We start from the raw sequence: 27,818 nt of genomic DNA on the forward strand, positions 1-27,818 counted from the left end.
CAGCAGGCTGCGTCTAAACGGCTTTCTGTCCTGATCTGCATGAGGGGCGGCGAAGGGCACTGCAGGAGAACACCAGCTATTGCCTCTCACTGCTGTTTGCCGTTTTGTCTTTTCTCTCCCCCCGCTCTGTCTCGCAGGTGAACAGCCTCTCTGAACCCTCGTCCCAGTCCCTGAGCCTCCAGCAGCCGGCCCCGCCGCTGCCGCCGCCCCCTCCTCCCCCGCAGCCCCAGTACGGCCTGCCGGTCCCGGAGGCGCGGGACAAGCAGCTGTGCTTCTCCGACTTCGAGGATCTCAGCTCGTCCTTCCGCAGCCTCTACAAGTGCGTCTTTGAGCAGTCCTTCACGCAGCAAGGTGGGTCTGCGGCCTCCTTTCCCCCTTCTGTGGGTCGATGCGGTCTGTGATTGCGGCGTGTCTGTCCGAACTTAAGTGCAGTAACACAAGAGAGGAAGCAGCATCATCATCATCATTATTATTATTATTATTGGTGTATTATTATGAAGTCATTGACAAACCTATGCATCATTGTTACAGTCTGCCTACACCGGCCCCTGGATTTTCATCTTGGTTTGCTTATAAATGAAACTATGAGGAGAACAGAAGTGAATGAAGACGTTCTGTGAAGTCTAAAGTCTGTTTTAATGTGGGTACACAGACTTTAGCACTGCGCTGGTAGCATTAAAAGCCTCCAGTATTAACCTACAGCCCGCTCCACTCCTACACCGCCGGGTTTTCATAAACAATCTTATTGTTCTGCATGTCTGCGTTTGACGGCTCAGTCAGTCAAACGAGTTAAGGCAATTAAAAAGGAAGAATTCAACACAACTAAAACTCACAAACACATCTGCAGTCAAGCAGAGCAAAGTGTAGCGGGGCTCTGCAGCTTTGATAGCAGCTAATTAGATCGCCTCTAAAGTTTGTGAAGCATCTCGCTAATTGCTTCCTGAAGCTTGGGGGTCACCGGGCCTCCTCCCACTTGGACCCCCTACTGGCCCACCACCTTCCCGTCTCCGATCCTCCTCCCTCTCTCTTCTCCCCGCGCGCACACACACTCACACACCGAGGAGATTGACGCGCTCTGTTGCGCTCTGCAGCCTGGATTCGCCCCCCTTCCCCCCCCCCCCCCCTCCGACAAGGTCCCCTTCAATTTGTGGTCAGGGGTGCGCAGAGGAGATAAGACAACGAAAGTACAACTTGAAAACAATACAGATGTAAGCAGCAGAGAGCCAGAGAGAAAACCTGAAGAATGGAAATGGATTGAGGCGACGCTTGAAAGCGTTCCGTGTCCCCGTGACAGGTACAAGTTAAGCACGCGGCTGAGAGGTTGAGTCACAGTGTGTCGCCCAGACGGTGGAACTCATCGTCTCCCTGGGAAACCACAACGTGTCCCTAAGACCACACACTCGTCTGAAAGAGCCTGAGGTGGTGCTGGACTCATTTCCTGCACCGTCTCAACCTGCATCTTAGAATTGACTGAATTTCTCATCACATCCTAACTGATAAGAATCCATCAGTCGGGTATCGGTTTGTAAGATCTCGTGTCTCAGTAGCGCCTCCTGCTGATGGAGTCTGATGGGAGCGTGTCAGAGGCCTACCAAGTGTCTCAATCTCTAACACTGTACTGATGTCTGATTGGTTCCCTGTCTGCCGTCTGCAGCTCTGATGGGGATGCCCGGCGACTCCAGCCAGCAGGCCCGGACGTCCTGCTCCTACCAGCACTCGCCAGGCGCAGGAGGAGGCGGCGTCGGCGGCCATCACCACCAACACAACCACGGCCAGGCTCCCCATCACCCCCACCACCCTCAGCAGCACCTCTCCCCTCACGCCGCCCACGGCCAGCACCAAGCGCTCCTCTCCCAGCAGCACCCGTCTCTCTCCCACCAAAGCCACACCGGTCCGCCCTGCCCCAGCACAGGTGAGGCTCACACGCTGCGCACAACGCTGCGGTCCAACGCATCCAGATGCGTTGATGCAAACACGGCAGCTAACAATGGTTCCTTCCGCTTCTCCAGATTCCCAGACACATATTGTTGCAAATCCCAACGCAGCATCAAAATGCAGCATCGAATCGTTGCTTTCATATCAGATTCTTTCCTCTCTAAGGTCCCCGAGCATTTGAAATAATGTGGCTGGCTGCGTTTGATTCAGACAGGCATCTCCAAAGCTTCTCCCAGGCTTTTCCACCTCATATTCCCAGTCTTTGTTTCCCCCCCGTCTGCCTCTGCACTTACAGCTCTTAGGCCACAGTAAAGGGACGATTCAGACGTGATTTATCTGGGTTAGCGTTCCCCTCAACCCAGCCGGGGATGAATGAAAGCAATCCCCCTCGTCTTTGATCCGCAGCCTCCAAACGTGTTGTTGTTTGCGTTGTGGCGGTGAAAGCTTTTTTAAATTCAGAGCTGCGACTGGGAGGTTTTTCCGTGTGGAGTCGCGCCACCTGGTGGTCGACTGAGGAACGACGACCGGGATCGGAACACATTGACATCATCCTCCTGCCTAGGCTCATTTCATCACACTTGTTCCTCTGTGTGTGTGTGTGTGTGTGTGTGTGTGTGTGTGTGTGTGTGTGTGTGTGTGTGTGTGTGTGTGTGTGTGTGTGTCAGGCATGTCAGCAGACTGGTACCCCAACCTGGACTGGCTGAAGGAGAGCTGCCGCATCGCTACCAGTTATAACTGGGCCGATGTAGACCTCTCACCATTTCAAGGTAGACACACACACACACACACACACACACACACACACACACACACACACACACACACACACACACACACGTCCACACACACACACACACACACCCACACGCACGCACTCCCATCATCACTAAGAATCCCGGTGTCACGACTGTGAATTGCATCTGAAATGAACATTGATGAAGCCGTCTCCTGCTCTCTGCTTCGACACAGAGAGAATTGATAAAATGCTCATGATGCTGATCAGTTACGTTGATTAAATCATTATAATTCATCGCAGCACTTTCATATGCACTTGCCCTTGAGGCACAATATTATAATATCCACTGTCGTAATAGGTCTGGCCTAATAAAAGTCATTATCCTGCATGTGAGGGCTTGCCACTCTGTGTTTCTCTCTCTCTCTCGCTCTCTCCCTCTCTCTCTCTCTCCCACTCTCTCTCTTTATCACACATACACACACACACACACACTCTGTCTCCCGCCCTCCCAATTGTATGATGTGAATAATCCAATTAGACCCCGGCTCAGTAACAGCCTCTTATCACGGTCAGCGCACAAAGCCAGCAACATCCACACATGATGAATGACGGCGGCCGGTCTTCTCACACGCGTGCCCCCGCTCGGGCCCCCTTCTCCTCCCGCAGCGCTTGACCTCCCTCACACAGCGGTAATGCCATCCTCCGCCGTCCCTGGCTCGCCTCCAAAAGGAACGCGGCCGGCTCCCTTTTTCTTCCTCTCAGACGCCCGCAGAAACAAGCGATACGAATTTGATTTGAGGAGCCTCAGATGAGAAATATCAGAATGCGAGCGTGTGTGTGTGTGCCTGTTGTGTGTGTGTGTGTCTGTGCATTCAGTAAATTAGAATAGGAGGTGTTGCCGGGTTCAGGGATTCGTCATGGAGAGCTAATGCACTGCGGTGTGTGTGTGTGTGTGTGTGTGTGTGTGTGATTCAGGTGGAACAAGGCGGACAGTGTGTGCCTGTTGAGGCTGAATGTGATATTGATAGGATGATAGGATTTGATGAATATTGTTATGATTTATTGATTTCTCTGAGGTGCGGTGCGGAGGCCATTAGTAACGGAATCTGTGTGGAATTCTGATTTCCATTGAAGTCAGAATGTGTCGGTGAAGTTAAGGAAACATAACTGTCACACTCATTACTCACTGCGTCCTTCAGAATGGAAAAACAGCAGGAGTGATTAATTAAAAGAGACATTATTGAATTTTTCCTCCCAGTTTTAATCTAACTGACAGAGTTGAGTGGGCGGGGCTACACCAGTCGACCTGATGGTGGCGCTAAAACAACAACAGTTTTAATTTCGGCATAGTAGAATCAAAGGTTTGTTGCGATGATCACAGTCTCGTCACTAAATTTCATAAGAGAGAGACGTAGTCGTCAATGGAGGCGTGTGGAGCCTTGGTGGAGGTATGGGTGCTCATCAGCGTCTGTGTTCTCCCTCCTCAGGCCTGAAGGAGAGCATGCGTCAGGCTGAGCTCAACAACTGGTCCCTGGACGCCGCCCAGATAGCCGACCTCTGCTCCTCCATCAACCAGTTCTTCACGGCCACGGGTGTGATCCCCCCTCAGGGCGCCGGGCAGCCACAGGCCCAGGTCCAGCACCCCACGCCCCCGCCGGCCCACCAGCACCCGGCGCAGCCGCACGGGGCCATGCACCCTAAGGCCAGCCAGCACAATCAGCACGGGCAGCACAGCCAACACATCAGCACAGGTCAGGACAGACTTACTGGATTTACTGTTACGTGGTCCAGATCACACTTTAGTATTGTTGTATAGTATGTAGTATGAGTCACCTTGATTGTAAACTTAACTGTCAACTGTAAATCACCTGCCCATTTTTATTTATATATATGTGGAAAGTGAATAATGAGCCGTGAACAGATATCCTCCAGTATTATCTGCAGTATGGCCTGGTGAGGACTGTGAGTGTGAAGGACGTTTTCACTCAGACTGAAGCTTAAACTTGAGCCGTGAGCATGAAGAAATCCTGCCCGGCTCGCTGCGGCGTCGCCCCATTTACGAGGTTTACAAGGGAATTAGGGAGGCCGACGACTCCGCGGAGGCTGAGGGTGAAGACGTAAACACGGGGGGGGGGGGGGATGTGTCAGCGCCACTAAATCCACTGAGTGACAGCAGATTCCCATTGGCCTCCTCTAGCTTAGAGCCAGAGGACTGCAGCAGCACCATGCACGCGTGCGATAACGGCTGGCGTCAGACTCTCTCGCGCACACACTCGCACTAATCCGACCCGGCGTTTTGTCTGTTCATCCCACAGGGAACATGTACATGGACTCCAGACAGAACCTTTCCCCTCTGATGGGCCCGCCCGGCTACCCTCACCTGCCGCCCATGAGCAACACAGCTCCCACCATGACAGGTACCACTCCTGAGTCAGAGTCTACATCTGAGCTGCAGTTACTGTACATACGTCACTGAGGATCCGTCCTAATGAAGTCACATGTCCTGTTTAATGGTGTCTACAGATGTAAACAAACACTTTCACAGCTTCAGAAATCAAGTTTGCAGTTATAGGAGATGTCGTTTAATAAAGTAAAAGCAGTTTTCATTGCATTCATCTGGAGCTGTCAGTCAGATGGTGGGGTGATAGGCGCCACCTGGTGGTCACATACGTATCCTACATGAGGTGGTGTGACAGTGATGTCTGGCACCGAGCAGCTTAATGGATCAGAGCCACAGGTTTGAAAGCTTTCCTGCCCGCTGGGTTATGGGTTCTGGGTTCCTGTCCAGACTTCTGGTGCTTCTACGAGGCGACGACGAAGAAGACGGTGGAGTCACAGATCACATAGAGTAGCCCAGTCTGTCAGGATGAAGGCTTTATTTCAGGGGTTTTATGTTGTGTTACATTCCACAGAGTGATATTTGTGTTATTTTGCCAAAGATCTACAATCAGTCAATCAATGCATCAAACCTTCCTCCACCATTTGATAACAAACACAACAATAAGAGAAGAGACCTTGCTTCAATTAGTTTCTTCCAGTTTAGTTTGACTTCAGTTGTTTGGTTTTCAATTTTTTAATCAATTTATTTTCTTCTACTTTAGTCTTTTTCCCTCATTCCTAATCTTAAACTGTCTTCATCTTCATCCTCTCAGCCTTTGTGCTTTCGTTCTTCTCTGGTCTCTCCTCTGTGAGTCTCCTCCTCCTCCTCAGTCCTTCTCCCCCTGCAGGTTGTTGTGTTGACACTCCGAGCCTTATTGAAGCTTACACCCGTGTGTGTTTGTGTTCTATTTTTGTCCGTCTGATCCGTCTGTCATCACCTTCACACTCACTCACACACTCACTCACACACACACGTCTGCTTGCCTCCCTCAGGCCACCACAATCAGCTGAGTCAGCAGCAGCAGCAGCACACTCTGCCCCCGGGACACTTCCAGGTGAGACGCATGCTGGCCGCTGACGACATCCAGGACGACTTTGACTGGGACTCCATCGTCTAACTGGACTCCACCCTTTGACGGAACAAAGGGAGGAGGAAGAGGAAGAGGAGGAGGAGGAGGAGTAGTGGTGCAGAGACACAGAGAGGAGGGATGACGGGTGAGGTATGGAACTGACCGACCCAAAGACAATCCAACAGAAAACAAACCTTTTTAATCTGTGACACAAGAGGAGGAGGATGATGATGATGAGGACGATGAAGGCAATCACAAAAAGATGAAACTTGGACCAAGCCAAGATGTAAACATTTCCCAAAGGACGGGAAAGCTCTTTGACTGTCCTGTCCCCCCGTCCCCCCTTCCCCCCGTCCCCCTGTCCCCCTGTCCCCCCCGAGCGCCAACAGGGTTACAAGTCGCCAAAGTGTCGTCGAAAAACGTCTGTAAAGTGTTTTTCCTTTTTTTTTCCAAACCTGTTGTAATGTACAGTTGTGTTTCCGGCTGCGTGTCCCACATGTGCAACGTTTCAGCCGAGTGGAGGAGCGGAGAGGATGCAGATTCAGAACCTATTTCAGAAAATGGCGTTTAACCTGCTCTACACACACACACACACACATACACACACACACACACACATTTTCCCTCACAGCTCAACTCTGTGTTCTCGGATTCTGGGCGTCTGCATGAGTCCACAGGTGAAAGGGAGGAAGGATGGAAAGGAATGATGGGATACCTGTTGAACTTCCCTTAAGGGTGAGTGCAGCACCCCCTACTGGTCAGAAGAAACAGATACATTTTGCTTTCTTGCCAAAAAAAAACCAGTTCTATGCAGCAGTGTGTTTGTAGGTAGACTTCTCTGACCAACATCCCCGCCTTTTTGATTTTTCCCAGCATGCATTGCTGCCGTGTTCTCAGGGGGTCACGTTCAACCACCGTGTCTGAGGAACACAAAGCCGGTTACACGTCCGTGTTTGAGGTTGGCAAACGGCGAGCGGGTAACCCAGCAACCATGGGGGGGGGGGGGGGGGGGAAGGAAACGGTTTAACGTCTTCATTTGTCAGCTTATAAGCTACCTGATGGGAAACACAGAGGAATAAGCTTTTCAGTAGCTCGTGAACGCCAGACTGAGGTATGGATCACGTTAGACTAGACTTGGACTCTTTCTAGACTTGGACTGTCTACAAGTATACATAGATTTTCGCAGATAGAAGTCCGTTTTTCAAGGTTTCTTAGTGGTGGGAGGTGGAGCGGCCCGAGTCTGTGTGTTTACATGTACGTTTCAAAGCTCACTAAGCCAATTATTCCAAATCTTAAATTCTGATCAGTGTGACGGCCAAGGATTGGAACCCAGGACCTTCGTGCTGCAGGGCAACACCAACCTGGTTTACTTTCCCTTGAAGCGGTTCAGTCAAGAATATTTAGCGGTGTTAATTCCTTTCACGACTCCGTTCTGCTCTGCCTCAGTGGAGGAACAGAGAGGAATGTGAGTGTAACGTGCATGTAAGCGTTCAGAGTTTAGTCCGAATTAGGCGAGGAGGTCACGAGGCCTCCTTTAGGTTAGAAGACGAGCAGTTTTTGCACAGCGCCCAGCGAGACTGAAAAGAAAACGGTGGACTTAAAAAAAACAAAAACAAATAAATGAGCGAGGGAGGGAGCAACGAGTAAACGGCAAACTTTCAAAAAGCTCAACTTTCTGTTCCTGTGACGTTTCCTTTAGTCTGTGTACGCGTGTGTATAGTCCTCTGGTTTCCTTTAGCATACAGCTCAGAAGATGCTCCTCTGAGTGGGACCCTTTGTTTGTACGAAGGTCACAGTGACGCGTGCGACCTTCAGGGCGCTCGGCGGAGGTCACACTGCTCAGATCGAGGTCTCATCGATAGAAAAAAACAGCAAAAAAGAGAAAAAAAAGCTCCTTATTATTGCCATTAAATGCTGTATTACGGTGACCAGCATATTCTATATCTCTACGTTGTGTGTTGTTGTCCTTGTAAATACCAGTGTGTGATCTCCTGTTTGCCCCGACGAGCGGAAGCCAATTGAAAAAAAAAGAAAAAGAAAATAGGCAAATGGAGAGGAAGTATTTTGTTATTCGTCCTTCCAGAGACACAGTATGTACATAAGTTCAGTATATTGTAAATAAGTGATCCAAAAAAAAAGATGAAGAAGAAGACTGCATTGGCGTTTTGTGTGTCATAAATAATCTGTGTATGGCAGTACAACGGTTCAAATCTGTTTCAGTGTTTATTAAAATGTCATCGAGCATTTTTACTGCGCTAACCTGCATCTCCTGTGATTATTCATGTGTCCTTAACTGGTGATGTCATCTGTTCAGGTTCACCCTTCGCTGAATTATTTATTTTCGCCTAAAAAGTTGCGCAAGGCTTTAAAAAACACAAAGAGAAATCTCTAACTTGCCACTTTTCAGCTTGTTTGTACTCTAAGAAATTATTTAAAAAGCAAAAAAAACAAAAAAAAGTTTTCAAACACTTAAAAAAGAAATTGTAGCCTTGAATATATTTTGAAATTCTAGGAAACGATCTTGAATAAATTATTGATTCCTGCAGATTCTGGACCTTGCTTGCTTTTAGGAAATGACTTAAAAAAAAAAACGGTTAAATATTTCTCCAAAAATTCAACCAACAAAAAAAGTCACACAAAACTTCTGGGCAAAAATTGCAAAAATAACATTTAATTTGTCTCTCCCATCAAAGGTCACGTAACATGACATCAACATTTCTTAGAATTAGAAACGCCCCCTGATTTGTAAACAGAACAAACCACATAAACAAGCTCATTTATAGACGTTAATGTGGACAGTGGTGCTCTGTCCGGTCACTGCTCACCCTGTGCTGCTCTGTCCAGGCTGCTGGCTGTCCAACAGGTGTCAGCCTCGTGCCGAGCAGCAGTTTGTTTGCGGCTCCGTCACATGTAAACTCTGCAGACCACCCATGCTCCTGTGTGAAAGTCACACAATGTTCTAACTGTATTTACGGCCCCTTTTCATTAGGAATCTGCCTAAACGCCTCAGCTCCCTCCTGACCGACAGCCACAGACGCTTCACCCCCCACACACACACACACACACACACACACACACACACACACACAACAACCACCACATCCACGTTTCAAAAGCGTCCGGTGCACCTCTCTGTTAAAAGAGTGACCGGCCGCTTTAATCGTGTGTGTGTGACTGTGGGTAACATCAGTGTTACACACACGCTTCTGGGCCTCTTAACTCTCTGTGATTTCACATTATTTCAGCCGCTCACAGCTCTGTTTACACACACACACACTCACACACACACTCCCCTCCTCCGCCTCATTCATTCACTCTCACAACTCTTTATTTCTAAGTGGTTAATTGTCAGAGCCGGCTCGGCCATGTTTGGAGTGTCTGCCCGCTCTTGATAATTACATCAACCGTTTATCTGTATTTACCAAGTGTGCGTGTGTGCGTGCTTGCGTGTGTGTGTGATGCTGATATTGCAGGACTTTGCGAACACGCTGTAAGCTGGCAGGGCACCAACAGAGCAGCGCGTCGACGTGAGAGGCCGGAGCAGAGAGCTGAAAGCACCTTACTGCCCCCCCACCCCACCCCTCTCCCCTGCCCCCTGCTCCTCAACCCGCCCAGTACCAGCACCCCTCCTCCACTCCCAGCTCACACACACACTCTCTCTCTCTCTCTCACTCCTGTGTGTGCCAGTCCCCTCTCTCTCTCTCTCTCTCTCCCTCTCTTTTCTCTTGTCCTCTCCACATCCCTCCAGCAGTCTTTTCCTTCCTCCTCCAGCTACAAGAAGCAGCCGGACCGTCCCGACTCGCCTCATTGTCTCTTTTGTCTCCGGCTCCTCCAGCACTTCTTCTCCTCCTCCTCCAAGGATCTCAAACTTTTGACTACTTTACTTTTTTTTTGTTGGTACTCTTGATCTTTTTCCTCGGCGTCCTTTCCCCCTCTGAGGAGAGAGGCCGGTGTGTGTGCGTGCGTGTGTGTGTGTGCCCCCGGCGTGTGCTCCAGAGTGTCCGGTGTCGTTGCTCTTTGCCCCCCTGAGGGAGTCCCCCTAAAAGGTCGTGACTGGAGAAGAAGAAGACTGACGCGATGAAGGTTCAGCTGCTGCTCCTGGTGGCCCTGCTCGGCTCTTTCTGTGCCCTCACACGCGCATGTAAGTCAACTCTCTCCCAGCCCTGCTGTTAGCACACCGTGTCCTCTCTGAATCCATGTGCCCACTCTGATCTCACACACACACACACACACACACACACACACACACACCGCTCTTTGTCCGCTTTACACCCTGCTGATGGTTGAGAAACACACCCCAGACGCCGGGCGGTTGGGGGGAGACGGGAGTGTTCATTATGAAGTTGTGCCTACGTTCACTTTTTTTTGAATATGCTTTCTCCTGATGTCATCACTTTCTGACAACTGCTGGCTCTGCTCGGGGGACATGTGTTCCATCTTAGCCGCCGGTCGCTCCTGGCACACACGCAACATGTAGGCAGAGCGTGTTAATGTAATGTAGAGGGGGGCTGCTTCAGTGGACGCTGTGTGTTGATTTAAACACTTATCCTCTCTCTCTCTCTCTGTCTCTGTCTCTCTCTCTCTCTCCCTCCGCTCAACGCCTTCACCCTCCCCCCTCCCCCTCTCTTCCCGCCCCAAGCTCTGGTCAGCAGCAAAAGTTTGATTTGGGCAGAGATACAAAGGAGTGTGTGATGTAATGGCGAGAGAGAGAGAGAGAGAGAGAGAGAGAGACAGAGTTGCTCCTCCGCCGCCGTTGCCGCTGCCTTGTTTACGTAAATTCTTGGCAGCTCTGGGAGAGGGAAGCAATATCCTTTGGAGGACTCCCAAAACAGTACTGGTGTACACGGATGGAGAGGATGGGGAGGTGTAAACTGTAACACACACCGACACACATAAATCTGAAAGCGTATCCCTGTGCCTCTCTCTCTCTCTCTCTCTTTCCCTTCTCTCTTTTTTCCATCTTGTCTGTGTCTTCTCTGCACTGACCAGCAGCAGTCTTTGCCCAGGGGGCGCGGCAGGCACTGCCAGGCCGTGTGTGTGTGTGTCTGTCTGCCTCTGTGTGTGTGTGTGTGTGTGCCTGTGTGTGTGTGTGTGTGGCAGAGGCCTGAGGGAACTGCAGGGCAGGGCTGCTCTGCGTGTGTATATTAATAGATAGACGCTCTATATTTAAGAGGGGCATATGGATGAGAGCGGAGGGGAAAGACGGGAACAGAGAGAACAAGCGGGACGTGACGAGTCCACAGCGCCGCCCGGCCCCGCCCTCTTCTTAATCGCATGTTGTCAGGCTGCGTGGTGCGACGCCCCTCGTCCCCTGGTTTACCCATCTTTGGCGGGGTATCAAGCTGTACCCCCCCCAACTCTCCCAGCTTAACGAGTCCGGCCCCCTTGGGGACCTAGGGGCCGAGGCAGGGGGGGCGTGGGGGGGCGGGCGGGGCAGCAGATGTCTATTTATAAACCACAACCTTTACCAGCCTGAGACGAGCCGGTGCCACTTTAATTTCCACAGAAACGAGAGCGAAAGCTCAACGAAAACTCTGAGAAAGATTAAGAACTCAGAAACACAGGCGGGCTCTTTTAACCCCGTCCTGTCTGCACACTTAACTAGCAAACCCCTTGTATCCTGTAAACCCCTCACACCAGAGCGTCCCCCCCCCTACATTTCTTCCTCTTAATGAGTTCTGTCTGCCGCTCTGGGCCCTATAACGTCCCGACACATCTGGCTGCTAAAGCGAGAGGTCGCCGCCCTCTGTCCACGTCCACTTGTAAAAACCCACTCAAACGTTTCTGAATGTGAGACGCGCGGGCGCTAAGCGGGCACCCCGAGGAAACGAGGACCTTCTCACGTCAACTGAGTCGCTCCTTCAACGCCAGGAGAAAGGAACATCTGTTTACGGGAAGGAGGGGGAGGCAGAGCAGGAGCCACGTGTGTGTGTGTCTGTGTGTGTGTGTGTGTGCAGACCAAACCCTGATGACCCGCAGCAGTGTTTTAGCGCGGCAGGCACTTAACAAGAGGCTAATTCAGTCTCTATTACACCAGCAGGCACTCCAGAGACACGTCTGCGAGCGGTGCGAGCTGCCGGGTCGCCGGGTCGCCGGGCCTCCCCCGCAGAGGTTCACGTCTCTCTCTCTTTTGTTAGCACCGACACAAATGTCTCATATCTGTAGCACCTACGTGAGCGAGACGCGGCGCGAGGAGGAAAACTGCGGAGGGGAAATTGGAACACTTACACAAGCTAGGGGCGGGCGTTTGATGATGTGGGAGTTTGGGATTTGAAGGTCAGCGAGATTAGGGAGACATTCAGAGGCTCAGTAGAGACGCGGTGTTATCTGGGGGCGCGTTTGTTTTGTTAAGGAGATGGCGATGCTGCGGTGCCGTGCACTCGCTTCGTCTGCCAGGGCGATGGAATCTTCGCCAGCGTCCGTCTGTTTATCAGCAGGATTCCCCCAAATTGTTAGAAAGTGGTACTGGCCGGCACTGGAACCACCACGTGTTTATGTTTCGGCCCATAACTTCTCAACTATAAGTCACAGAAGCAAAACAGGCCACGCCCATTTTCTCCAAACTTTTTTAAACTGTTACTCATAGAACGTCTGGAAGAAAACAGACAAAAACTTTGTATTTGTTTTGCTTTTTGAAATATTTCTTACAGTTTTGATTTTGTTGGTGGAGTGGGCGTGGCTTCCTCTTCAAGAGCGCTACATCTCATGAATGAATCAGTCGACTGTAACCAAACTTGGTGGACATGTGCGCTCCCTGCTTACACAACAAATCAAACCGAACCTGATGGTGGCGCTATAACAACAACAACAGTTACATTTCGTGAATAGCTTTGGTGCCGACCGTGATTTGTCATTGGAGAGTGGGGGGGGATGGGGTGGAAAACGCTCCGAGTCATTCCTGATCTAACTCATTACGTTTGAGGAATTTAATCGACGACCTGTTGCTCAGAGATTAAAGGACGCTTGCTTGTTGTGAGCTCGCTGGGGTTTTAGTGTCTGTCTGCAGTGATGGAGTCCAGATGGGAACACGCTGGACGCTCCTAATCTCTGTTAGACCAGCAGGGTAAAGAATCACTTCCTGTATGAGTGCGGACCCTCATTGTGTTGCCTGAGCGATAAGGCACAGGGGCCTGAGAATATTCCTCTCTGTCTCGGGCCCCTTTCTTTCTCCCTCCTGCCCCACCGAAGGTCAGGCCTTGCCACCGCGTCTTTCTCCGTGAGTGTCGGCGATGTGGGCGGGGCACCTCTCTCTCTCCCTTCCTCCCCCTCGCCCCCTCCTCCTCCTCCTCCTCCTCCCGTGCCGTGAAAACATTCTTGGGCTCCGAGGGTGGACGCACTTCACACTCCCTCGCGCTGTCTGGATGAGCCCTCTCCCTCCCACATGGCACTGTGAATTAGTAACGCTGACACATGCTCACACACACTCACACACACACACACACACACACATAGGAGGGGGGGGGGGGCTGAGGGGCCTGCGTGACAGCTGATTGTGATCGTAATGGATGTGAGTTACTCCTCTCCTGCCTCACAGTGTATATCTTTGTGTCCCTCCCTCACACTCCAGAGGCCTCACGCTCTACCTCCATCTCTCTCTGCCACCTCTCACCTCTCACCTCCACTTTCACCTCTCCTCCTCTCACCTCTGCCTCTCTCTTCCTCCTGCCCTCTCCTCCACCTCTCTCCTCCTCTCACCTCCTCTTCCTCCTCCTCTCCTCTTCTCCTCCTCTCTCCTCCTCTCTCCTCCTCTTCTCTCCTGCACCTCTCCTCCTCCTCTCTCTCTTCCAGGGGGGTCAATCTTCATCCTTTCTTTGGGTCTGGAAAGCTTTTACATTTCACACTTTCATAACTCTTCTTCCATCCTCTCTAAAGTGAGGAAAGTGTTAAATTGAATACGTTTGAGTTTTTGGCACGTCGACAAGACAAATAAGAAGTTTAACGACATCACTTAAACACACACACATGCACTTGCTCACCCTGGCCCAGTGGCAGTTTGATTTGAGTTTGGTCCGTGCTTCACATGGAAATGGATCCAGCATGAGAGAGAGTGTGTGTGTGTGTGTGCGTGTGTGGTCACAATGATGTAATTGTGGCTAAAATGACCTGGGTGCACCGCCGAAAATTTTGGAACAATGAGAGCCGAGCCGCAGTTACGTAAACGTGTCTCGGCTTGAATGAAGAGAAACTGGAACCGCTCTCCCCACTTTGTGTTCCGTCTCCCTCTGGCCGGACCAGACTTTTCCCAAGCGGCGCAGGAGTTTGTAACGTGCGCGGTCGTCGTTAGAGGGACACGTGAGACGCGCAGCTCTTTCTTGTCCTCACACAAAAAGCTTTGGACCTGGTCCAGAGACACGAGTCCTTTAACTCGACCCAGACCCAAACCCACACTGACAGGAGTCCTTGTCAGCACGGGGGGAGAGAACTCTGGAGGACGACCCTGCTCTCTGCCTCCCCTGGAGGATTAACAGGGTGTCTCGTAATCATTACACACACACACGCTCACACTCAGTCACTCATACACACACACACACACACACACACATGCAATAACACGCTGTGAGTGAAGACTGACACGAGACAGACCGGAAAGAAAGAAAGTCGAGCTCCGGGCGGCAGTGCCAGGATGCCGCCTGTCTCTGCCCGGGTTTACATACCGTTCTCTCCTGACTCTCTCTCTCTCTCTCTCTCTCTCTCTCTCTCTCTCTATCTCGCTGTCTGTCTCTCTCTCCTCCCTCTCCTCTCTCTCTTTTGCTCTCTTTCTCCTCTGGCATTCGGCATTGTGGTAGGTCTCGGCAGCAACAAACCTATCCATAGGGAGTGTCAGGGTCACGGGTGGGGGGGCAGGGGAGATGAGATAGATAGATTAAAAATCAGAGAGAGAGAGGAGAACAGTCACTTACTCACTAATCCAGCTGTATTAACCCGGGATCGTACGCACAGTTGGGAGGAAATACTCCTTGGAGCTAATTGTGGGAACTGAGCACATAATGAAGCAATTGTGAGTGGGGGTTGGGGGGTTGGGGGGTTGGCTGGGGGGGGGTGATTACACATCGCGTACAGCCATCCACTGTTTTATCATCACTAGCAGACGTTCCAAACAAACTCGTCTGAGTCGCAAAGTTGAAAGAGAAACCTTCAGATCTGAACAAATGTTTACTTCTATTTACTCGCCCGTTGCTAATGAACGCGCCGGCGGAGCGGAACGACTGTCCGGCTGCTCTGGGTTATTTTCTGCCCTTGTAAAGTATTCACTATTATTTCAAGTATTTAACAATTGGAGAAAACGGACGTGGAGCGAGCGTGATGTCAGACGCTATGTTTAGACGAGTCGCAGGCCTCTCGTCCTGCAGTGAGCGGGCGAGAGAGAACGAGAAAGAGAGAGAGAGAGAGAGAGAGAGAGAGAGAGAGAGAGAGATGAAAAAGGGGGGTTTTATCCGGGAAGAACGAGGGATTTCAGGCCAACGTGCCGCCAGTGGAAAGTTAACCGTAGGCCATAATTTTGGTGCGGCGCTGCAGTCGACCTCCTTCATTTCGAAGCGTCTCTGTCCAGGCTCAGCTCTCAGTTGTGGCAGGGAGGTTGTCCAACGTGGGGAGGAAGGACTTTTGGTTATTGGAGGGAAATTATTAGGTTCAACCTCCAGGAGGGGCGGGGTGGGGGAGACGCGAGGGTAAACACAGGTCTTCGCACAAAATGGAGGCTTCCATTTCGCTTTCCTTCAAACGTGGACGTTCAGCAAAGGCACCAGGCAAAGTGTTTCTCTAGAAAAATAAATAAAAGCAAATAAGGGAAATTCACAGGCGCCTTCAAGGACAGAGATGATTTAAGACTTCTTCCTTTCATTGTTTCAACATTGGTAAATCACCAGTTGTGGGTTTGTTTCCCCCCCTCACACGTGATCAGGATTGACGCAACACAAACCAGCGCAACGCCAGGCGACTGAAGGTAAACTGATGCCCTCCTCATGCACGGGCAGCCACAGGAAATGAGGCAGAGGACGCAAACACACGGCCCTAACGACGGGCGGGGGGGGGAGGGTGGAGGTGTGGTGGAGGATGTACGTGTATTGAGTCACGGGGTGTGGCGGCAGGGAGAACACGCAGAGGGAACGCCATCAGGGAGGAATGTGCAGATTTACCTTCTTCTCCCTGGTGACCTTTGTGTCCTCAGACTGGCAGACATGTTGGGGGACTCTCACATGTTTCCACTTTCATATGATGTGCGGGAAGAAATGTTACAAATGTTTGTTTCAGACCTGTGTGAGGGAAACCTGATGGAGGGAGAGTTTATATTTAATCAATCACTTACTTAATAAAATGAGCAAATTAATCTGCTGATTAATAATATAAATTTTAATATTATTATTATTTATTAGCTCAAATGTATTTATTTACAGTTTCAAAACAACCACACTACTTCCCTTTTCAATTTTGATCAATTAATTTTTTTGAATTTTTTTTTACTATAATTGAAAATTGTCTCCCTTTTTTTCAGGCTTCTTAAACTGGGAACAATGAACAGTGTAATACAAGCAGAGGTCACCTGAAAGTATCATAATGTATTGATGTGTGACCCTCTGTGACCCTCTGTGACCCTCTGTGACCCTCAGTCCCCACAGTGCTGCCTGAGGAGCTGCGTCAGTCGACTGATGCGGCCACTGGCAGCCCGCAGGCGACCACTGGCAGCCCGCAGGAGACCACAGAGTCCACAGCGGCTCCGAATAAGGATTTGTCTGTCACAATCGCTGCACCTCTTGCAGAGCAGGAGGCTAGCGATGCAGTCATCACATTCGTCGCCCCCACCCCCACTGAACCCGTCGTGAAAATGCTGATGGTCAGCACCGATGCCGCTACAGGATCTCCCCGCTCCGCCACCGAGGCGGAGCAGGACGGCGGAGCCGCCACCAAGGCCGCCCCCGAGGCGGAGCAGGACGGCGGAGCCGCCACCGAGGCCACCACCGCGGAGTCCTTGGTGACGGAGGCTACGGCCGTTGCCGCCACGGCGAAGGCGGCGCCCCAGATCACAGACGCTACTGCTGTGGTAACGGAAGCTCCTGCTGCACCTGAGGTCCACACCCCGCAGGCAGAGGTCATCCCTGTAGAGGCAGGGGAGCAGGTCATTGTTGAAAACGACGAAGAAGGTGAGGAGTGTGTGTGTGAGACGGAGGCTGGAGCAGTATAGAGTGCTGTGTCGGTGTGTAAACATATGTTTTCCATCCTTCACACGCTTTGTGAGAAGCTGAAAGATCTTCCCGGGGATTTCAGATCCAGCACATCACGCAGTCGTACCCGCTGACACGCTGCTGAAGTTTCAGGGGATTTATTGTCGGCGAATCCCAAAATAATTATTGCATTAGATCTCCAGTAACAAGCTTCATCTATTCAGAAAGTGACCCTCCGGAGAATTCCTCCATGACAAGAAGCTGAGGATTTATGGACGCACATATGGAACACAGGCACGCTCGGAAAGTGGGCGGGGCTTCCCTCTCTCTCTCTCTCTCTCTCTCTCTCTCTCTCTCTCTAACTCTCTCTCTCTCTTTCTCTCTCTCTCTCTTTCAGCCTCTGTTCCGTGCATCCATGTATACAGTGTATAGAAAGAAAGACGGATACTGTTTAATCTCAATGGGTCCATTATTTACATCATGTTGCACAGTTTGATCCTCGCAGACGTTCAGCAGATGTGACGGCAAAGGTCCTTTCTTGTCCATCTATTCATTCCTCTATGATTAATCATGGCAAATAGATAGATAGATAGATAGATAGATAGATGCCTTATTGGTCTTTCATCTTGTTCACCAGCTCTTGTTTCTGTCCCTCAGAGAGCCTCACGCCTGGCCAGATCGCCGGTATCGTGATTGGCGCTCTACTGTCAGTGGGCATCGTCATAGTCGTGGTGATCGCCGCAGTGAGAAGGATGGGCAAATACTCGTAAGTACCCGGCGTCTCCGGGATGTGTTTGAACGGAGCGGTGAGTCGTCATGTTTGGTTTGCATGAGCTCCAGTCGGGATGGAATAACAGGAGCGGTGATGTCATGGTGTTCCGTGTGATAAGACCGACCTCTCGCGCTCGACTCACAGCTGCGCGGCATTTAGACCATAATTGGTCTCCGCTGCTGAAACGTATTTGAACGCCAACCTCTCCCTCAGCGGAGTAATGGAGGTCCCGTCCAGATGACAGTGTTCCCACATTCCACACCCTCCCGCCTGAGCCCACGGTCACGCTGGCCCACGGGTCGCGTGTCTCACTAATGGACAACGTTTTCTGTGTCACAGGTCCGCCAAGAACAAAAAGCCTGCCAAAAGAGAGAGCATCTTGGTTTCTGTAATTTACACCATTTGTCTTGAATTCCACCCACCTAATCACTTTAACCCTTATTTATAAACAGATATGACGAGGTTGTGTTGCTCCTGTGACTGACACACACACAGACACACCCAGACACACACACACACACACACTCCACGTGGTCCGGAAAGGTAACAGCTGCCATGAATTCATTCTGAAGTGTCTCTATTTGGACATTAAGTCATCCACTGTGGAGCTGTGTTGGTCAGAGGAGAAGCAACAATACAAAGTCAAGTACAACCTGGAAACTAATTATGAGTGTTTATGTCTGATTAAAAAAAGGTTTCATATCATTTGAGTCTATAACAGACAAATCCAGTCCCAAAACTAATATTGTCAACTGTAAATGTTGGTTTTTGAATCAAATATCTCACTTTATTAATGAATCTTCCTGATCTAAACACGCCGTTAATGATCTTTGTTGATTTCTCCTCTTTATTTAAAGCTACAAACCATCTTTTATTCTCTCATTTGCCATTTTGTTGTCGATGTCCACTTCCCTTTACAGCTCCGGTGACCAAATGTTTCCCCTTGAGTCTCAGATGACGAAGAGGCTCAGTGTGTTTACATGACGAAGGACAAAGTGAAAGACTTAGACAAATCTGTGGATCCAATCTATAGAAATTTGACTTTCTAATCCTCTAGACCTCCGGAACAAATGAGGATTTCAATCCGACTAAGGTGTTTAGAGGAAATCTGAAGTACATGAAGTAATGGGATCAGAATCCAAGCTTCAGTCTGCATGTAAACATACTGAGTGTGTCATTAATCTCCCTCTGTGTGTCTGTGTCTGTGTGTGTGTGTGTGTGTGAGTCTCCACCTGTATCTGTGTATTCTAATCTTCTGTCTTCTTCTCTTTCAACCCTGCAGCCCCTGAGGAAGAAGCAGGCGAAACAGCAGGAGCGTCCGAAGTTCTGGATATTTTGAACTACTGAACTGTGATGTCATTTCCTGTCATTAAAACAAGCACCAACGATACCAGAACTAAACTAAACCTAATCTAACCAGGACTCTGGACTGTTGCCAAAAAAAAAGAAGCGGGCGGGGGGGAGGCGCTTTGTTGTATATGTGTGTGTAGTATGTGTGTGTGTGTGTGTGTGTGTGTGTGTGTGAGAGAGATGTGGACGAGAGAAGGGGGTCCTCGCCTCCCCCCCGCCCTCCCAACCCCCGACTGCTTCCTCGACATCCGTGGAGCCGTCTGTATAAAAGGCTCCGTCACTCGCCCCCCCCACTCTCCCCACACACACCCCACCGCCCCCCCCCACCCCCAAAAGATCCACGGACAGAACAAAACAAGGTGGCTACAGGATGTCACAGAGAATTTCAGGGCTTTTCTATACGCATTTGTTGAAAGGGAGAGAGAGACGAGAGGAGAGGAGAGGAGAGGAGGGGGACTGAGGAGGAGGCGCCCCCTCTCTTCCTCCCTCTCTCTCTCTCTCTCTCTCTCTCTCCCTCTCCTATAGACTTTAGACAGATTTTGCATTTGGAGTCGGTGAAACAAAAGGAAATTCCCGCGTTCCAAAAAAAAAAAAAAAACAAGAGCAGGAAAGCAGGCGGGAGAGACTGTTATGAATTCCACAGGATGTACATAGCGATGCAGAGGACTCTATAGCATACAGCTAATGACTTTCTCACATGTTGCAGTTTGCATAGGCTAGCATTCTTTATTATGAACACACAGCAGCAGCAGCAGATACATGGCAGATACTTTGGCTCACGGGCCTTTAAAACAAACGTCAACCAAACGCCCCCGAGCTCCTCGTAGAGAGCAGAAACCTGGACGCGGGCCAACTGTATGAAGCACGGCGTGCAGAAGTTGTCTCCCCCCTGAAGCAGCGAAACTCTCCGAGGGCCTGCGAGCAAGCGGGCGAGTAAGCGAGCGAGCGGGGAAGAAGGCCGCCGCTCGCTCGCAAGAGTAACGTGACATTCTGCCCACTTTAACACTGACATATAAAAACCTAATACATATCTGTGAAATTTAGCAGAAGGGTTTGTGCCACTGTGTCTGGTATCTCTAGGTTAGTTAGGAGGATTTTAACTTTTTGAAGTGACTTGACTGTACTTTTTAACCGCCACCCATTCCAAAACAGAACTTTTCTCGGCTTTTTCCTCTCACAAAAGTGTTCCTCAAAAAACACGGGCAGACGTGACGGCATCGTCCTCACCACGATGCGTTCGCTGTACCTCTCTGTGAGTAGTTTTTTATCACAGATTACAAGAACAGCCTTACAGTCTTTTAACCCGAGCTGACCCCAGGACGCAGGACGACGTTTTCACTCAGTCTGAGTGCAGTGTTTGGCAGAAAATGCCCCCTTTTGATTTTTCTTCTTGTTGTTGTTGTTATATTTGCAATTGTAAGTGTTCATAAATGGGTGTACAAATAATGACGTCTCGGCTTCGCTCTGCTTGCTTTACAGTCTTGTTTAATATGTGCACTGAACGAGTGATGTAATGTTTAATGAATAGGCTTTAGACTCTGCAATCATTTGCAACGACCGTTGTTTGTCCTTCTGCTTTGCCACATATTATCAGTTTTAGATCTTTAAAATTTTGCCATCAGATTTGTTTGAACCCTTTTATTTAATTGCAGTGTTTTGTCCATATTGTTTCAATAAAAAAACGTAAAGAAACCTCCAGAAACGATTTCTTCTCATTTGTCTGAATGAATCTTTTTCGGGGATGTATCCGTTTATTGCTCGCACCATTTCCTCAATTAGCTTTAGTCACCATGACACTGCGGCTGCCTCAAATTCAGCACATTCTCGGGCAGCACCGTATTCACTCTTGAGGCCAAAATACTTATGACAGCCAGTTAAAAAACTCATGACACTTATTTTCTATTTCCAAGTGCAGCTCGCATGCATCATTACCAAATATCCACAGGGGCAGAATCCAGCCGCCCGCTCTGATTGGCTCATTCAAGTAATGCTCAGAAATTTAAAAAACAACAAGAAAACGCTGGTGTTCGGGGTCGAGACAAACAGCACCAAATAAGGGCCGAGTGAGCGTGCGGCCTCAGACCGTTGGGCCGCTTCACCCTCTGACAGTTAGGTGTGTTTTTTATGTCGTGTAGTGGAGTTTTTCATACGGTGCTGTTAAGCTGAGGCGAGGCTCCAGCAGAGGCCTGCCAGCTGCACAGAGATGCTCTGTGTCTGGCTCGCTCTCCTCCGTGTGGTTTTAGGCAGCGGCCCAACGCCCACCGGCCTCAGCCTCTGCCTCTGTCCCGCCGCCCAGCTCCATAACGCTCCCCAGCTCCCTCACTCTCTCACTCTCTCACTTCAGACTGAGGGGAACAATGGAGGCTTTTGAGAGCAGCAGATGGAGCGCCTATGAGCCGTGGCCATGAAGCTGCTCGCCAGCAGCTCGCTCTCTCTCCCTCTCTCTCTCTCTCTCTCTCTCTCTGTCTCTACCTCTCTCTCATCCTCTCTCTCTCTCTCTCTCTCTCTCTCTCTCACTGTCTCTCTATCTCTCTTTATCGACCTCTCTCGCTATTCCTCTCTCTCATCCTCTCTCTCACTCTCTCTCTATGTCTCTCTATGTCTCTCTATCCCCCCTCTCTCTCTGTACTTTTCCCTCTCTCCCTCTCTCCCTCTCTATATCTCTCCCTCTCTCCCTCTCTATATCTCTGCCTCTCTCTATCCTCCTCTCTCTCTCTCTCTCTCTCTCTCTCTGCTTCAGCATGGGGGAATTCTGCACATGGCTACAGGGTGGAGTCACTTCCTGGGTGTGTCCACAGCGGAGCTCATCGATCACATTCACAGGCACAAACATGCACACACACACACACACATATGTATTCAAAGGGACACTGCGCCCACTTCAGCGTTGAACACACATTCAAAGGGTCGTGCTCCATGACAGAACCGTTAAACTCTCCCAGAGTCTCCATGAGTTACGTGACACGGTTCTCCAGCAGCACGCACACACACACACACACACACACACACACACACACACACACACACACAGGAGCCCACACGTTAAAGCACGCAGACACGCATACTGCAGATAGATACAGTATGTACTATGCAGTTCCCACATTGTATGTCACATACATTTGCATTCTCCAAGTCGCCCACTGCAGAGAGAAGTAGGCACAAATATGAGCTGAATGCATGAAGCTCTGCACGTTGGCATGCCAGTGTGAGGTGTATTGTGCTGATCGGGATTGTTCCTGTGATTCAGTGTGTGTGTGAGCGTATACGTGCATGACCCTGAATGTACACAGGACCTCAGCGGCCACACTCAGGTCACAAGTAAAGACAAGTAAGTCACAAGTCCCAAACAAGTCAAAATTCATTTCCAGCTTGATTAAGAGAGTCAATTGCTGTAACATTCAAAGACCTACGAGTGGCGTCCACACCACAGTACTTAACCTGTGTGTACACTGTGTACAAACATGAGCGTTTAAGTGCACCGTCAGAATGTTCTCTTGGCATTTGGTGGCTACACAGCGTCGCTCCCTCTTTCCTGTCTGGGAGGAAGGAGGAAAGTGCTGCGCTCCAGCAGACAGCTGGATGAGGCAACAGCTTCCCCCTGTAAATAACACCAGGCCGCTGTGTTTAGATTCAACAGAAGAAGGTGTGTATATTTATGTCTGTTCTGTGGCAAACAGAAATACCGGGGGCTACTTATAGCAAACTGTGTGAGACATGTTCCACACTGCAGAAACACGCAGTCTGAAGTGGTCTCCATTTTTATTTGGAGCCAAACTGTTGGTGCTTAGTCAGCAATGTGATAATCCCCAGCACGGAAAGAAAGCACAGATTGTATAACAATACATGAATGAGCTCTGTGAGTGGGCAGCTTAAAATAGATACACACCGCCGAGCGTAACTCATGTTAGCGTCTCTTTGGGCAGCTGAGTTACAGATCATGTTTAGATTTGTGAGAGGAAAAAGCTGAAATGTGTTATAAAGTAATTTTCTAATGGCTGAGGTTATAAAGCGTCCCACATTTGTTAATACCGTATAAATCCCACATTTCACAGACTGAAGACTGAGACCAGTTCCCATTATGTTACATAAGATATTCAAACAAACACTGGAACATTTAAAAAAAAATACATGTAAATGGAATCTAAAGCTCTCCTTCTTTACATTCAGACTTTATAATACAGAAAATAAAATGACTGGAGAATTTCACTTTATTTTGGAGGGAAAGTCTGTCCAGTCATCCACATGTCCTGCTTTCCAAAAAGGCAACATCCTGGGCCACAGAGTGAACATAGAGCCTCAGGGGTGAACGTGTCCTCCAAACATCATCCAGACGTCTGTACATCATCCGTTTGGATCGATGTCACGGTGCATTTGACTTTGAGTCGCTGTGGTTGTTCTTTATATAGGTACAATTATTTTTCTGTATTTACACTCCAAGCCAACAGGGGGCGCAGGACAGAGACAGCAGTGGCTTTGACTATGAAGTGATTGAATGCACCTGTGCATGTATAGATTAGAGAGGGGGAGGGGGGGAGGGGTACAAATTGTATTACCAGCTTCACCAGGGAGTTAAATGATCAATCAAGCTCTGATTGTGCGACGACTGCCACTGATGAAAACACACTGACGTCTCCGCGACCATCGGCGTCCCTAAGTGAGAGGCGGATCTTTACATTCTACATGCCAGCCATCTGCCGTTTCTCCATGGGTGCCTGTGATGAGTGTCTGCGGGTCTGACATGGAGTTGGCACGCCTGCCAGTCCACGCTCCAGCGCCGCGTGTGCCCGCGCCGCATATCAGGGCTGAGACGTGCACGAGCGTGTGATGTCATCAGGAACATGTCAGCCCATAGGCTCACAGGCTGTGAGTGCTGCAGACAGCTGGGCCCAGGGGTGGGGGGGGGGGGGCAAGGGAGGTGGCACAAGGTTGGGTGACAGGGGGCACACTAAGCACGGACAGTATATGCATGCGTACATGCATGTGTGTGAGTGTGTGCGGTGTGTGGCAGAGACAGTGTAAGAGGAGACGGACCCATAGCCTGTTAGTGTGTGTGTGGTATTTGAGAATGTGTGTTCCATTCGGTACATATGGTGTGTTGCTTTATGGGGGTCAGGGTGCATCGCTAAATGTGTGTGTGTGTGTAGGCGAGAGAGATGGTAGCGATCCTAGAGGGCACATGTGTGTGTGTACTGGGCTCTCTGGGATTATAGGCATGGGTGTGGCATGAGTATTTGTGTGTGTGTGTATGTGTGTGTGTGTGTATGCTATGTACATGAATATGCATGTGTGAACTGTGTGAACCTGCGTACAGTAGGATGCGTTTGTACGGCGCGGTTTGGCTCATGTGTGTGTGTGTTTGCATGTCCTCCCCTGCACATCTGTGAGCCTCCATGAAACCGCTCCTCTCTTCACAGGGACATGACATGTTGGCTGATAAGAGACACGGCTTTGTCTCAGAACATGTGATGCTTTGGGTGGCACACATTTCCCATAAGAGCCCCCTATTGTTCAATACCAAAGGCCTGATACACAGACACGTTGTGGACCACCTCTCCCTCTGTCCGTCTTTGTCCCTCTTGTCCTATATGTTCATGTCCAGTGTGAATAAAGTGTCTTTGTGAGCGGAGGAGCCACTGGCACACACCAGTGCCCCGCTAACACAGGATGTGCTGCCACACAACTCATCTGACCATCGCTGCGCTCCTCTTCTCCCTGTTTCCTGTTTGTCTCTCGTTTCTCCTCGTGAATATTAACATCCGCAATAACAGATAATTTAATATCAATATTGAATGAAGTGATTTTGTGTGACGCAAACATGTTTTTATTGCCAAGATCTGTTGGAGAGATTGTGTGTCCTCCGACGCGTATCCATCAACATTTGCTTTGTTAGTGATGAAATGATGCGTGTGTGTGTGTGTGTGTGTGTGTGTGTGTGTGTGTGTGTTTGATGGTCGCAGGACAAACGGAGAGGATATGTACATTGTGTTATATATGTAGATGTATTAATCTTTATGTTTACTGAGACAAAGAACAGAATGTACCAGAGCTGCTGATGTTGATCCATTTCACTCGAGGACCTAATCCTTCTTTATTGCTCCATGCATTGTCTCGGCTCTTTCCGTTTCCTTTGAAGGAAACGATGCAGCTTATGTGTGTTTGCCGCCTCTCTTACTCGCTGCGTTTAGGCCCTTTCCTCAACCTGTCACTCTGCTGGCTCTCTCTCTCCCCTGGTGAAGGCAGTGAGAGCTGCACGGCCCTGAGCGAACACAGGCTGAGGAAGGTAGATGACGACTCACTCACTCTCTTGACCTCTGACCTTTGTGAATGGTTAGTGCGGAAGCCAGGCTGACAGGGAACTGCCGCCTGATTTCACCCCCTTAAACCTCGGGTCAACGCTGACATCATTGTTTGGATGGTTCCAATTATGTTGTAATTCACAAGTGTGACGTCATTCATGATGTCATTATGCAGTTTGCCAGGTTGGGTCCATTCATGTCTCCCACTGCTATGATTTGGAAAAGCAAATGAAGAAAAGAAAGTTGTTCCACGTCTGAAGGATAAAAAGAACACCGTTATTAGAATGTGAATTCTTAAGACTAAAAATCCTGCTGCCATGGCAACAAGAGTCACTGTTCCAAGGATGATAACAGACGTGAATGAGGGAGTTCAGGTGGGTCGGTGCTGTTCTGGTTGCTGATTTGTAAGCACAGCATCAAGCTGGGAGACGGAGATGAAACGTAGTGTGTGTGTGTGTGTGTGTGTGTGTGTGACATCTGTAAGCAGGATACGGTTTGCTTACATGTTCCCCCGAAACAGCTTAAGGTGCTTATGGTAGATCAGGGCTGTGTGGCTGTCAGGCTTCTTGCTCCTTCATGTCTGGAGAACAGTATAGCTCAGCCTTACTGCTTTCCCCAGATGTCACATTAGACTTTTAGTCTTCTGCGAGTGTATTTCCAAACCTGGCGGCGTCGATTTCCAGCATTTGGTCCCCACTGGGGTCATTTACGGCTCACCGGGTAAAGGCAAAGCACGGTGACCTTACATTTGTCAGCGAAGGAGTTGTCAGTTTATCCGCGGGGCGCATGACGCTTCGTACCTGACTAATTCCTCAGAAGTCACATAGCGGAGGATCTGAATGCTCGACATGTGAAAGCATTTGACACACACATTACTGTAACTTAACTCAGCTTCGGTGAGTCATTGGAGTCAGTCAGGCAGTAAAACACGTGTTGCGTTTGTGTGCTGCTATACATCCATAACATTCCCTTTCTTCAAACTATTCTGTGTACCTAAAAGTCCTGAAGCAGCAAAGTAAATTGTGAGAGTTCAATTCCAGTTTGACTTTAAGCTGTCGTTTATGTCGCTGCTTTCGGGCGCTCAGCACCTGCTTGAATGATGATTTGACATATGTGTCCAAACGTGAATGGCTCGTCGTTACGCCACAGCTGCAATTGCCATCAACCGTGAAAGACACACTGGAGCCTCGGGCACGTCCACCCAGAGTGACTCAGGTTTTATTACTTCAGCATTGAATACTGTCAAATACAGTTGGTTCTTCCAAGAGTTACGTACGTACTCAAACACACCACACAGTCTAAGCAGCGACGGTTGGTTTGCTTTCATTGCAAAGGTTGAGAGGTTGAGTCTAAAACACAGAGAGGGTGGAAAGCCTGAGCTGAAGCCTGCTCTTTGAAATCCTTCATTATAGCTCGCAGAGGTCTGGCATCATCATTTGATAGCAAAACACCCACATGCAGCAATTATAACAACGGACAAACCATGCATGTGACATGAGAGCACCACGCACACACACGCTGCTCCATGCCTGAAGCGTGCATGTAGGGCCCGATCAACTCCCACAGAAACTCTCAATGGCTGTCTGTTACATTGCCGTGATTCTGGAGGTTGGGAATATAATGCCATGTGAATTCAGGGGGTTGCGTCCTATACGTGACCCAGGGCCTTGTAGTTCAATTGGTAATTGTTGGGTATAACAGAATGCCGGTCAGTGGATGAGAGATGAATCGTATAGCTTATGACGGGAATGCAGCATAGTTTACTACCTATAATAAAGTGAAATGATACGTGTATGTTTACAAGATTAGAGTAAGGGAAATATATATGTGTGCATTAAGACACATTAAAAATAACTAACTACAACAATTTACTGCCCTGTAACTTCATTTTGGAATAAATGTTATTGATTTCAACACAACTGCTTCCGTTTGCTATAAATAATCCTACTAGAGAGAGACTAAGAGACACTGGACACTTTTATGTTATAGGAGTAAAGTAGAAAACCATGTTTGATGTAAATGACCACAGATGGAATCCACAGATGCGAACTGGAGCGAATTAACTGATCCTTTACGTTGACACACCGCGACATCTAGTGGGCACATGTATGTATTGCATGG

General features: G+C 49.4%; 2 protein-coding genes across 2 annotated transcripts in view; both read left to right on the top strand.

Annotated features, from left to right (window-relative positions):
- LOC143010795 (forkhead box protein J3-like) overlaps positions 1-6,499 on the top strand; it is a 30,159-nt gene extending 23,660 nt beyond the window's left edge. Inside the window, exons 6-11 of the mRNA XM_076163324.1 lie at positions 138-351; positions 1,655-1,912; positions 2,601-2,702; positions 4,159-4,422; positions 4,987-5,088; positions 6,044-6,499. Of these exons, the coding sequence (XP_076019439.1) occupies positions 138-351; positions 1,655-1,912; positions 2,601-2,702; positions 4,159-4,422; positions 4,987-5,088; positions 6,044-6,168 (1,065 nt within the window). The 3' untranslated portion in view covers positions 6,169-6,499. The remainder of the gene's footprint in view (positions 1-137; positions 352-1,654; positions 1,913-2,600; positions 2,703-4,158; positions 4,423-4,986; positions 5,089-6,043) is intronic.
- Positions 6,500-9,756: 3,257 nt separating this feature from the next.
- Positions 9,757-21,067, top strand: pdpn (podoplanin). Its single transcript, XM_076163443.1, has 4 exons — positions 9,757-10,261; positions 16,728-17,258; positions 17,937-18,045; positions 19,334-21,067. Exons 1-4 carry the CDS (start codon positions 10,198-10,200, stop codon positions 19,338-19,340), a joined length of 711 nt encoding a protein of 236 aa, XP_076019558.1. The 5' UTR covers positions 9,757-10,197; the 3' UTR covers positions 19,341-21,067.
- Positions 21,068-27,818: the final 6,751 nt, after the last annotated feature.

Source organism: Genypterus blacodes, unplaced genomic scaffold (assembly GCF_046128005.1).
Source record: "Genypterus blacodes isolate CSIRO-AG114 ecotype Tasmania unplaced genomic scaffold, CSIRO-AGI_Gbla_v1 ptg000131l_1, whole genome shotgun sequence".
NCBI lineage: Eukaryota > Metazoa > Chordata > Actinopteri > Ophidiiformes > Ophidiidae > Genypterus > Genypterus blacodes.

Excerpts from the sequence above, each read along its gene's own strand:
- pdpn (XM_076163443.1), top strand. The coding sequence starts at position 10,198 with ATGAAGGTTCAGCTGCTGCTCCTGGTGGCCCTGCTCGGCTCTTTCTGT. Across the intron at positions 10,262-16,727 it reads CTGTGCCCTCACACGCGCAT|TCCCCACAGTGCTGCCTGAG; the intron begins GTAAGTCAACTC and ends TGTGACCCTCAG. Across the intron at positions 17,259-17,936 it reads TGTTGAAAACGACGAAGAAG|AGAGCCTCACGCCTGGCCAG; the intron begins GTGAGGAGTGTG and ends TCTGTCCCTCAG.